Below are 13,807 nucleotides of genomic sequence, written 5' to 3'. Positions count from 1 at the left end.
AGAAGAATTATCATGTCCATGATTTAGAGCTTGCTGCAGTGGTGTATGCCCTCAAGATCTGGAGGCATTATTTATATGGTGGAAAATGCGAGATTTTAATGGATCATAAAAGTTTGAAATATTTCTTTACCCATAAAAAGTTGAATATGAGGCAAAGAATATGGTTAGAACTTATTAAAAACTATGATTGCATAATTAGCTACCACCTAGAAAAAGCAGATGTAGTGGCAGATGCTCTAAGCAAGAAGTCAGGGGGACCCATACTAGCAGCTATTGAGATTTAGTACTCAATTCTAATGGATTTGGAGACGCTCAGCATAGAATTGGTATAGAAGAGTTCTCAGGAAGTTATTGCTAGTCTAGTGGTTCAGCCTACATTATACGAGAGGATTAAAGCAGCTCAGGGCGATGATGCAGAGTTGGCAGAGGTGATGGCTAGAGTGCGGGATGGTCGGGGAGAGGTGTAAGAACCCGAAAAATATAAAATGAATTTCTGCAGATTTCATAGACGAAGGCAGTAGACTTTTCGTCGACGAAATTCAGAGGTTCGTCGACGAAGAGAAGCCGAGAGGTCTGAAAAATTTTAAATATCAAACTTCGTCGACGAGGCTGCCAACATCCGTGACGAAATCCTTGATTTTTCGTCGACGAAGGTACTTTTCGTCGACGAAACCGGGCGAGTAAAAGGGGGTATAAAAGGAATTTTCCCTTTTCTTCTTCACTAAGTTTCTCTCTCTCTCTAAACTCTCTCTCTCTCTAGGTTTTCGATCGTTAATAGAATCGGAAATCTGAGGTTATCACGAGGATCGTGGAAGGATTCTCTACAACTTCTACGGATTGGAATCTTGTTTCAGAGATTTTCGGGTTTCAGGCCAAAATCGAGGTAAGGCTCGGTTTTCATTTCTGATTCGGTACATGTGTAGTAGTATGGATCGTAAGCATGTTTAGTATTGTATGTGTAGATTTCAGAGTCTCGGTTCATAGTTTTTGAGGGTCGTAGAGTTCATGGTTTGGTTTCAGGTTGAGGCAAAGGGATTCTGTTTATATCAGTTCATTTTTTAAATCAAGATCGGTAAGCCTGTAGGCTACGATCGTATGTACGTTTTGACTACTTATTTGGGGAAATCTATCGAGTAAAAATAAGGGATTTTTGGGTTACAGTTTTTGGGAAAATTAGAGATTTCGGGTATCATCTTTTCTTTGATTAGAAAACTGTTTATGTTATTTAAACTGTATTATTGAGGTGACCGTAATCTATATTTGCATAAACTGTAAACTTGAATTTGTAAACGATATGATTTGTCGTAAACCAAATAAGTGTGGTATGTGTGTATGTTTGTAAATGTTTCAGGTATTTGTGAAAAACAGCTATATGGCGGCTTATTACCATACGCTGAAATGTATAGGGACGTGAGTTCCAAAGTGATTCCAAGTTTTGTGAAAATCGACTAGAGACGGCTAACTACCGTACGCCAAAACGGCTAGGGGCAGCTAACTACCGTATGGTGTGCCCTGTAACGGTTAACTATCGTCGGAAAGAGTGGCTGGCTCTATATTCGGGGTGCGAAATATCACCAGTATGATTCGGCTGGTCACCGAATGTAGCAACGGACCACAGTGGGCCTAGGTTGACGCAGTGTAGTTTGCACATGGTAACGTAATCGGGGTTAGACCAGGTGACCTTATGTAGTTGCATATGTAGCAATGGATTCACTATTGGGCCTGAGTCAGAAACCTTCATAGTTTAATGTGTTGGAATGTAACCGCTGTGAGACTAGGTGACTTGTGCAGTTATGAGTAGTGTGACGACACTGACCATATGTATGTATGTATGTATTTGAGTATCATATGAACTGGAATGGTTTTTTGAAAATACTGGAACTGTATGGAATTGTATGGAAATGTATGGAGCTGTATGGAAATGTATGAAACTTGTTTTGAAACTGTACGTATTGTTTCAAACTGTATCATATGTATGTGTTATGAAGTATGAAAATGACACTGGTATGCCACACACTGATATAACCTGTTTTCTCCCTTACTGAGAGGTGTCTCATCCCGAATATATACAAATGTTTTTCAGGTCCTTCGGGTAGCCGAAACTAGCATCCTAGCATCCAGAAGCGGGGGTGTGTTTAGCTACTGTTAGTACCTGATAGGTATGAATTTTGTAATTGGGTTGTCCTGATGAAAATCGCTCATTTCATCCCTATTAAAATCGGTTATTCCATGGACAGATTGGCAGAGATATATGTTTAGGAGATAGTTCGCGTCCATGGTATGCCAGTATCCATAGTCTTCAATCGATATTCTCAGTTTACTTCACAATTCTGGAAAAGTTTTCAAGAGGCTATGGGTACACAGTTAGCTTTTAACACTGTTTTCCATCCCCATACAGATGGTCAGACTGAGAGAACAATTCAGACACTAGAGGATATGCTTCATGCTTGTGTGCTTGATTTTGGAGGCAGTTTGGATTCAGTTTATGTTGTTAGTTGAGTTTGCTTACAATAATAGCTATCAATCTAGCAACGCCATGACGCCTTATGAGGCATTATATGGTAGGAGATGTCGTTCTCCTCTTTTCTAGGATGAAGTATGTGAAAGGCGAGTTTTGGGTCCCGAGATAATACAACAGGCGTCCGACAAAGTCCAATTAATTAGAGAAAGAATCAGTACAGCACAGAGTCGGCAAAAAAGCTACACAGACACTCGCCATCGGAAGTTAGAGTTTGATATGGGAGATCGAGTATTTTTGAAGATAGCTCCTCTGAAAGGAGTTATGAGGTTTGGAAAGAAGGACAAGTTGAGCCCTAGGTATATTGACCCTTTTGAGATACTTGAGAGAATAGGGTCAGTTGCCTATAGGCTAGCATTGCCACCATCTTTGGCTAGAATTCATGACGTGTTTCATGTTGCTATGTTAAGGAAATACTTCCCAGACCCATCCCACATAATCAATTATGTAGAGATAGAGTTGAAAGATTCATTAGTTTATGAAGAAACACTAGTACAGATTTTAGACAGAAAGACACAAGTACTGCGCACCAAAGAAATTCAATTAGTAAAAGTTTTGTGGAAGAATCACGCTATAAAGGAAGCTTCTTCGAAACTCGAGGAGTAGATCAGATAGAGATACTCGCAGTTGTTCCAAGAGGTATAGAGGTACTTAGGTAAAGTATAATAGTTAGATAAGTTTCTTTTGCAGGTACATGTATTGATTTTAGTTAGTAGATAGTTTTTAGTTTTATATGTGTAATTTCCCAGAACATAAATGTAATCACGGTATTCCTTCGCCACAAGTGAGAGTAGGAAATAAAATAAGTAGACCATTTTCCTTTACGGAATGATGGAGTGTATAGATGAAGATATAGATAGTAAATTTCGATGATGAAATTTTATAAGGAGGGGAGAATGTAACGATCCGAAAAATAATGATATTTAAATATTTAAGAGAGAGGGAAATGGAAACAGAAACGGAAGGAGGCAGCAGGCTTCGTCAACGACATTGCATTTTGGATGGAATAACCCGAAAATTTTACACAGGGCCTCATCGACGAACACAGGGAGTTCGTCGACGAGCTCATAAGTAGGCCTCGTCGACGAAGTCATGCCTCGTCGACGAGAAAATACCGAGAAGGGTTTTTGGGACCTTCTGAAATTTTTCGACGAGGGAGGAAGTTTGTCAACAAAATTATTAAAGGACTCGTCGATGAGGTGACGTGTCTCATCGACGAATCCGGCTCAATAAATAAGTGAAAACCCAGATTTTAGACGAAATTCAGCACAGGAAATCCTCTTTTTTCTCTCTCTCTCTACGTCCCTCTCTCATTCTCTCTTCGATTTCGGGCCTTTTTCTCGCCGGATTGAAGATCTGAAGCCACCACAACGCTCTTGGTAAAGTTCTCTGCAAGTTTGATGGAGCTGATCATTGATGGAGTTGGCTTGGATTTCGTCCCAATCTCAAGGTAAGGCATTTTATTCAGTATTTGTCTTTCCCTCAGTTATAAGAAATACAATACACGAAAAAATACTGATGTTTTGTTATGGGGGAATTGATTTTCAAGATGTTGAGTGGAGAACTCTGCAGGTATAGGGTTAGAATTTAGTAAGGGCTTTTTAGAGTTAAGGTAAGGGAAATATGCTATGCTAGGGTTTTAAGAATATTAACAGAGTTTTCATAAATACATATATACCAGTTATTATGCATTTTTTACAGAACGAATGTTTTAATGTTGTATGGCCTGAGTAGATATTTACCTGATGTAAAATCTATACAGTACTCCAGCATACCATGTTATATAGCATGTATATACAGTTATTCACAGATGATTAACAAGTAGATTTTATATAGATTTTATTCAATTCAGTATATCATTGTTTTTACAGAATGCTATATTTTCCTGAACACCATAACACACATTATACAGTTATAGCATCGAGATGCTACAATTACTCAGATTTTATAGTATAGAATTATAGCGTTATAGTTATTTTGGAAACATAATGAAAACAACAAAGGTATATAAATATATACCCATATAGTATCATATCCCTGTGGAGTTATTACAGATAGATACAGTTTACAGAGTACGGTACCGTTGCTATATACAAAACGAGTGCAAGCATATATCTCAGATAGTGTGTGGGTACCGTCTAACCGTGCTCAGAGAGGATGCAGCTCCCCAGTACATTGGGTAAAGGTGGCCGGTTAGACGAGGTAGCAGCCAGTCCCGCGCTTAGGAGTGGATGCAGTTTGGCCGGGCTGAGGTAGTGTAGAGTATGATGACTTACCTAGAGGGCCGACCAGGTTAAGTCCCGCCTACGAGCCGCACCATCTTGTCATGAGGGGTCAAATCATGACATACAGAGTCGCAGGGAAAGAACACAATTATATATATGTATACAGTTTTATAGTTTTTATTGTATGTAATATGTTATAGCAATATGAATGATAGAAAGCTTAGATGATACAAATGTTTTAAGTTTTTATACATGTGTTTTATAGATTTGCCAAAACATGCAGTTTTAAATATTATTATTATAATTTTATGACTCAATCGCCACACACTAGTAATAACATATTTCCACTTACTGAGCGTCAACTCACCTCATTACTTTAATATTTTTCAAGTGAGCCAGCTAGGCGAGCAGATTAGGCTCGCGGATAGAGATCACTTGGTCACCCTAGTTATAGGGTAAGTTTTGTGTAGGGTTTTGTATTTTTGGATAGTTGACACTGGAGAGAGAGATGTATTATGTAGCTATAGTTGAAAATACTGAATTCTAATATTGTATATACATGTATATGTGGTTATGTGATATATGTTTTTCCGCTGCATAGGGGTGCCCATTACATGCAGGTATTGGAGTAATTTATTACTATAAAAAAAAAATGGTGAAAATTTTGAGGATGTTACATTTTTGGTATCAAAGCCTAGGTTGCTAGGTTCTGTAGACTCTAGAGTGCAGCGGAAAACAATACCAGAATATAGGAAAAATATTTGAAGTTTTATTCTGTGATCTAGATACAGGATTTCGTGGTAGTTTCTGTGTTTTTCCTGGGGTGACGATTTCAGGAAAACTATAGTAAACTATCGACGAGTCATGTGTTTGGGTTGCAGGAGTGGATTTTGGGATTAAGATCAGGAGAGATGGTTAATAGAGAATTTGGAGTTTTAGTTGAATAAGTTGGATCTGTAGGGAAATAGAATTCTAAAACGGTGTTCTATGTGTTTGCAGGATGGACCCAGGAGGCAATAGTGCTCACGCTAGTGAGAATGATGGTGTTGGGCCTTTTGGCGCAGCAGGTGTAGATTCAGATGTTGTGCTACGTAGTGTGGCTCAGCAAGTTATGACTGAGATAGCACGGAGTTCTAGAGAGTAAAGAGGTCCATCTCCAGTTCAGGGATGCACCATAGAGAAATTCATGAAGATGAAACCGCCAACTTTTTCTGGAGCAACTGACCCTGCGGTTGCTGAGAATTGGGCGCAAAAGCTAGAGAAGATCCTGACAGTACTTCACTGCACTAACGAGCAAAGAGTTATGTACGCTACATATAGGCTAGCAGGGGAGGCCGAGAGATGGTGGTCAACTACCAGACTGTTGGAGGAGCAGAGGACGACTCTAGTGCTGATGACCTGGGCCCGTTTCAAGGATATATTCTTTGATAGATACTATCCTACTTTGGTCATAGAGGCCCGAATTCAGGAGTTCCTGAGCCTGTCCCAGGGGTTGATAACAGTTCAGCAAGACGCGGCGAAATTTATCTAGCTCTCGCATTTTTGCTCATATATTGTCCCCCGATGAAGTAAAGAAGGTCAGAATGTTCGAGAGGAATTTGAGGCGAGATATCTACAGGCAGGTGGCGGTATTGAGGATCTAGGATTTTATAGAGTTGGTTGATAGGGTCATTATAGCAGAGAAGAGTCTACAGAAAGAGATTGAGACACAGAGTCAGAAGAAGAGGACCGCACCCTCAAGCTTTTAGGCGGGTCCCAGCTGGGACCATTAGAGGGGAGGTTGATCTGGTGGAGGTCAGAGACAGATGGTAGGGCAGGGTCACTTTCCCTCATCCACTTCTCTATTCTTATAATTGTATGTTTGCTCTTGTCCATATCTCAAAAGCAAAAGAAAAATCTTTTCAAAAGAAGATGGAGGGGGAAAAGGTGAGTGTGAAAGAAAAATAAATGGCAGGGAAAGGCTACAAGTTCTGAGAAAGATGCATCCACTTAGTTCTTATTATTTCTTTTTTAAAGATAGATAACTTGCAAGATGAATGAGAAGGCAAATTTGGTGATAGTGAAATCAATATTAGTTTGATGGAGATAAATATATATAAGGTGTGATTTGGTTTTATTTTTATACTTTATTTTTTTTTATTGTAACATACTAGAGAAATAACGTTTGTTGGCGTAGTTCGTCGTTTGTTTTATTTTTCATTTTTAGTCATGATAAAAACTAAAAATTAAAAATTAAAAATTTAAATTTTTGTGGCAACATATTGTCAAACTATTCTAATTTTTTGAATTCACTTTATAAGTTAAATCATTCATTTTATGAAAATGACCATGAGAATTTTAATTAAAAATAAAAATATTCATAAATTTCTTAAATTTTGAAAAATATTTTAAGACATCATTCAAAAAATATTTTTACTGCAAATTGTACCAACATGTTTTTAATTTTTAATTTTTTAAAATTTTCATATTCCTAATTTTTATAGTAATGTTAAACGGTTCCTAAATTTTAAAATTTATTAGAAATTAATTAATAGGTCAATATAAGGATTTTATTTCATATTATCATATGACAAAATTATTAAAGAGTGAGTTGTATGTTTACCCCAAAGTTCAAACCAATTAATACTACTATTCTTATTGCCACAAGATTTTTACACTCGCGTAACCATTAACTTATAGAAGGATTAAATCATCAGTACTTCATTAGTGGTTTAACTAGCAAACAAATGGTGGGATGGGTTGAGAAGTAAAATATATCAATTCTAGGGTAGTAGAAAAACTTAATGTTTATGGAATTATGTGTAAATACAAATAACAAATTTAAGAAAATTAAAACATTAAATTTTAATTAAAAATAAAAAAAAAATCTACAAAATATGCATTTTGGAACTGGAATTAAGTGGAAAACACAAAAACCCGTAAAAAATTATAATCCAACCTAGGACAACCAAAGCCAGTTCAAATCAGCCAAACCCATCCGAGTCAATCGAGTCTTATCAGGTTCAATATGTTAATATTATTTGGCTTATCTAATAATATAATAATATGTTTTAGATAAAGTACTTAATTATATTATTTTCATGAATGCAACGTAAAAAAAAAAAAAATACATAACTAATAAAACAACATATTTATAATAAATGTAATGTTATATTGCAATAATGCAACATAATTATTCCCATTTTTAATATTATGACAACGACATTTCATTATTATAAATATCATAATAGTTCATACGCTAAACATAATATTAGATTATTGGAGATGTATTTGTTTTGGCAACCTAATATAGGGAATTTTTTTAGTTCTACAAATTAATTAGGCCGTCTCTAAGATTAATGATACTTAAAATTTACACAAAAATAAAATTCTCATATTTTATGAAAATTTTACTTTCTTTTGAGCACAAGATTAGTGCACCAATTTGTATACATTGTACTTGGAACAAAAAATAAGAGCTATACTTTTTGAGCATAGTAACTTCATATATGCTCTTGACTTTTGTGTTCAAAAGTAAATGTGTGAAGCCAAACAAAGGAACAAGCATGCCCAATCAAAGCCTTTTCTTCTTCTGTTTATTTGACCAAACATCCCCTTATTTTTTATCTCAATTGTAATAATAATTTTCTTTTAATTATACTACTTGTCGGGATCTGTCTTCATATCTAAAAGTTCGCTATGAACTACATTCATAGAACCAAGATTTCTAGGCAAGATTAATAGCTTAAAATCACCCGAGAACCATCAAAAACAACATTTATATCCTAGCTAAAAATGATTCATCGTAAGAAATATGTACTTCGAATCAAAACATAAATCTTTTAAAGCTTGCTTAGAGAACATTTTAGTCCTACCGTGTATTCTCACCTACAAGTAGGATAATAATAATAATAATAATAAAAAGCATCATTCGATATGTGCCAAGTTCTTTGAACTTCGTGGGGACATTCTTATAAGCATGCCGAGAAAACACATGCCCTATTTATATAACTTGTGCGAATAACTTAAAGTTGTGCCCGGGAGTACCAAAATGGAGTTTTACACTCAACAAAAAATTGATTTTCCTTTTTTCTTCTTTTGGGTCTATTTTCATATAACTTGGGGGCATGCATTTCATGATTATGATTTAGAATTGTGTGTATTTGGATAGAAGCTAATCCAACTCTGTATTGTGTCTTATTCAAATTCATGCAAATCCAACCTCATAAATACGAGATAAATCTAATTAACTTAGTAACGTGTTTTAAAAGACATCTTAACGTATCTCTGGTTCACTAAGGTCCGATAAACTTTGATGAACCCCAAAAAATAAAAATAAAAAAGGGAGAATCCTAATGTCACAAAATTTGAAGAAGAAAACAAACATGCTACACAAACAAGATAAGGTTGGCGAGTGGATTTGCATCCATTTGAAGATAGCACCATTCTTCAATTCCCTTTTCTCTTTATCAGTTAGTTAATAAGTCTTCTTCAATGCCCTTCTCCTTTTAGGGCAGTAGGCCACCAGTGCCCCACAAGTTTAGGGCAATTCACCTACCCTTACCCTTACCCTTGCAACATGGCGATGGGAAAATGACCACTCACTTCTCCCATTAACTTGCTGCAGTCCCCATCCAAACATGACATCCATTTCATCTCTCCCTGACTTCATATATTTTCAATCTGGGTTATACTAAGCACTAGCCCTTTAAAAGAAAATCATCACAAAAATATTCATAATTTATTCAAATCAAATTATGCTATTTAATTAAATTTTATATATATATATTTGCAAACCCACATAAGATTAAAATCTAAATCTTAAGTCTAGCTATTTTATTTTTATTGTTGTTAATCTAATTATCATACCAAGAGAGGAAAAAGAAGGGGGAAAATTTTTGGCTAAATCTTCATTAAATAAAAATTGTACATTTTTTGGGCAATTAAATAAAGATTTACAGAGACATGGCAGTCGCCAGAGAAGGAAACGAGTACTGTGCAAGTGCAAGGCTACAGAGTTACTGGTAGGACTGACCAGGCTTCCCGTTGTGCCAGATTCCTCGCTCCGCTCGGCTCGGCTCAGCTCAAAAGCCAACCCCAGCCGCGCCGACGCCCAGGGTGGTGGCCGGGCGGTGCGGCTCCAGCTTCCGGTTCTTCCAGAAACAAGGCTCCGGCGCGAGCTTGGCCGACGACCTCATCGGCTCCGACTTGCAGCGCGTCAGCACGAACGGCTCGTAAGCCACGGCGTTCACCAGCTTCTGCTCGATCATGGTCGCCATGGAAACGCCGGAGATTGCGGCCGCCGGCGCCGGGAAAGAGCAGGACGAGCGCGGCGGCTGCAGCAACTGGTGGGGGTGGGGGTGATGGTGATGCTGCGCGGGATTGGTGTCGGTGCTGAGCCTCTTCTTGGGCTCATCTCCGCCGTTCCTTGGGTTGACCGCCCGCCGGCTGCGGCGGTCGGGGAGCCCTCTGATGAAGTCCGTACTGCAGACCCATGTCTCCTTGGATACCTCCATGGACAGCTTCGGTTCGCACATCATCAAAAGCAAACAGTCCGGCAAAGCAGAGCCTTCTCTTTCTCTTTCTCCCTCTACATTGGGATGATGATTTTCTCTCTCACCCACATTGGACTTTGGAGGGCCTTCTTCGTCGTCTTCTTCTTCTTCTTCTTCATCTTCGTGGGTTTTCTTCCGGATCTCTTCTTCTTCCGGTTCTGATCTGATATCATGGGTCACTATCTCTTGGTTTTCTGAGGAAGAGCTCTCTGTGGTCTCTTTCTCCTCTTTTGACTTCTCCAGTGCTTCTTCCTCTTCTTCTTGTTCCAATGCTGCTACTTCTTTTGCTGAAATTTCTGACCCTGTTTTGTTCTCTTCTTCTTCTTCTTCTTCTTCTTCTTCTTCTTCTTCTTCTTCAACTTCGGCTACTTTTTCTTGTTCCTGTTCTTGTGGTTCTTCTGCAAGTCCGGATCCCGGAGAAGAAGAGGGAACAGCGCCGCCGGCATTTTCCTGCTGCTCCTCAAAATTTTCTCCTTCTTCATCCTTTCCTTCTTTTTCTTCATGAATCATCTTCGGCTCATCTTCATTTTGCGAGATTTCTGGATATACACGAGTTTCACATGAAGAACCACCAACTACCAATTCTTCAACTTCTGCAGTCTGGCTTTCCTCTGTTTCTTCTTCCTCTTCCTTCTCTGCAACATTTTCTTGGAGCTCACTGATAGCTGAACCCCTTTCTATGTTTTCTCCCTCATCATCATCTTCCTCCATTACCAAGTTTGCTTCTTCCTCTGAGATGCAACGCCCTTCAATAATATCAGCTGAAACCCACTTCTCAGACGCTAGCTCCACCTTATGCTCCACGCTTGCTCCACCACTTTCCCCTCCAATTTCACATTCTTCCTCATTTCGTCCCTCATCTTCCTCCTCTACCTCATCATCTTTATTTTCATCCTCATCATCCTCATCCTCGTCGTCTTTCACAACAGACGATTCCCACAAACGATTAGCAAGCGCGGACATTCGCATCGGATCAGATCTACACCTCATCAAAAGCAGAGCATTCTTCGGCGGAATGCAGATACTCACCCTCCCTTCTTCCTCTTCCTCCTCCAATGCCCCATGACCTTCCTCCGCTGCAAACTTCTCGTCCCTGACCTCAATCTCCTCAACCCCTTGCCTGCTCCGATGAGTCCTCTCCACTAATCCACCCTCCTCCTCATCATCATCACCTCCCACCACCAATTCAATCTGCCTCCCCTTCCCATCTCCCTCCTGCAGAGCCACCAGCCACCGCGCAATCGCCGCCCCACACGACGTCCCGCCGCCTCCGCCTGACGATCCCTCCGCGTTCTTCTCCTCCTTCTCCCTCTCGCTCGCCGACGCACACGAGGACCGGCACGGCAGAAAGCAGTTGAACTCCGCGCCGAACGCCCTCAGGGCCTCGCAGATCGTCACCGGCAGATGAACCCATCTCTGGTTCCTCTGCTCCTGCTGCTGCTGCTGCTGATGAAGATGATTTTGTTGGCCCTGAAATTGATTCTGCGGATTAAGCAAACCCTCGTTGCCCTGCTCGTTAATCTTCCTAAAACTGGCTTCCCCCCTCCTCTTCGACCTCGTCCTCAGCTTCTTCCCCTGTTTCTTCGTCTTGACCCGAACCTGACCAATGCAGGTGACCTTGGGGGAAGAAGGTTCTGGGTTCTCAAACGCACAACCCCTCTTCTTATTTCCGGTGGGAAACATGGGGGAAGCCTGGCCGCCCTTGATGCTGCCGTTGCTGCGAAGCCTCCTGCTCAGGGAAGAAGAAGACAGAGACGACACATTGTGGGGCTCTCTGAATTTGTCGGTGCGGCCAGGGCTTAGAATGGACTTGGAGGAGATCTTCATGGAGGAAGACGAAGAGAGGCGCGAGGTGAAGCAGACGAAGAGCTCGCTGGTGCTACTGCTGCTGCTGCTCCCTGTCCGATGGGGTCTCTCCGGATCCATCAATCGAGTTCGTCCATCACCATTCTGCAATGGTAGAGATAATAGAGAAAAGCTTCCTGTTTTTTTGCCCCTGGTGGGTTTTGTGGTGGGTTGGCTGTGGTTACAGAGCAGCTGATACAGAGGAAGGAGAGAGAGAGAGAGAGAGAGTGTGTGTGTGTGTGTGTGTGTGTGTGTGTGTGTGTGTGTGTCTGTGGGGGGTGGGGGGGTGAAAGAGTGAAAGATGGGGCAAATGCCGGATTTGTCTTGACACAAAACGGAAGTAAATTAAATGGGAAAGTGCAAGGACTGCCAGAAAGCATTAATAATTATGGCTTTTTTGCTCTCCTGGTCCTGGGTGTCTTTCGGACAATAATGCCCTTGCTGTCCCTGCAAATTACAATTCCGTAAGGCCTGGCTCTGTCGAACCCACGTGGCTCTCATTGTCACTGTTGAGGAGACCATGATTGTGAGTGCTCGAGTGCACACCACCGTTCCACGTGTCATAGTAGGATTGGCCTTCGAGTGCAACATCAACATCGTTTATCGGATGAAAGTGGGACCGCTGTTTATCAAGAAATTTATTTTTTAAGAAAAGGAATATAAGAGGTTGGAAAATAGGTGGAGCCTAGTCAATCTGGTTATGACTTATGATTTTCTTTTTTTTTTTGGGTTTAGAATCTCTAGCTGTATGAGATGAAATTTATATTCAAAAAAATCCAAGTGCTAGCTTAATATAAACACAGTACACATTAAATTTAATTTATTTTTTTAAAAGGAATAATGGTCTTCAAGATCCTTTAGACATTCGACAAATCCACCAAAATAATGGATCCAACTCTCAACATTTCTTCACTTAAATATCAAAGTATTATTTCAAATCAAAAGTTATAATCCTTAAAACTTGAATCGTGATCATTTAATTAAGAGAATCTTGAATTCATTTTAATTAAGAGAATCTTGAGTTTATTACGTGAGCCGCTATATAAAATAATTTATTTTATTTTATTATAAAAGTAATATATACTTTATAATTAGGGTTGCTTTTAATTTATGTTTCATTTCAAACTTTCTTTATGTTAAGAATTTCACTTGTAAGTTTATCTCACATTAAAAAAATTAAGTGGATGATGGGTGCTTATATACATAGTTCGATCCAAGACCTAATAGCTTTAAGTTTCTAAGTCAAGTTGATGTTCACTCAAGTGCATTAAGACCACCCATGGACTCCTTCAGTGCTAACAAGTAGTATCAAAGTCGAAGGTTCGTAATTCTGGGTGAGCGACATTGTAAAAATCGAGACGTGAAACTAATTCTCCTGACGTGCTAATAGTTGGAGGACCAAATGTGTTGCCAAGGCCAAGAAAGATCATCTAGGCTTGAGATGAATCTGAATAGGGTCAATACGTGGGAGGTAGGATTGGTTCGGGGAGCACATGGAATACAATCCGAGGCACGTAAGACGCCAGTGGTAAGGCTCATTTAAACAACTGTTGGAGAATTGAGCTTACTTTCAGAAGGGAGACAATTTCCGTTTAAGGGGGAGCAGTTGGAACTCACAAGTAAGGGGGAGATTGTTGAGAATTCCACTTGTGAGTTTGTCCCACATTGAAAAAACTAAGTGGATG

At 39.5% G+C, this 13,807-nt stretch overlaps 1 protein-coding gene across 1 annotated transcript; it reads right to left on the bottom strand.

Moving 5' to 3' along the window:
- Positions 1-9,609: 9,609 nt before the first annotated feature.
- Positions 9,610-12,771, bottom strand: LOC131154968 (protein Ycf2). The gene has a single exon (XM_058107832.1). It carries the CDS (start codon positions 12,201-12,203, stop codon positions 9,807-9,809), a length of 2,397 nt encoding a protein of 798 aa, XP_057963815.1. The 5' UTR covers positions 12,204-12,771; the 3' UTR covers positions 9,610-9,806.
- Positions 12,772-13,807: the final 1,036 nt, after the last annotated feature.

This window comes from Malania oleifera, chromosome 1, assembly GCF_029873635.1.
Source record: "Malania oleifera isolate guangnan ecotype guangnan chromosome 1, ASM2987363v1, whole genome shotgun sequence".
NCBI lineage: Eukaryota > Viridiplantae > Streptophyta > Magnoliopsida > Santalales > Ximeniaceae > Malania > Malania oleifera.
The sequence above is the reverse complement of the archived record's forward strand: the minus strand, read 5'-3'. Positions and strand labels throughout refer to the sequence as shown.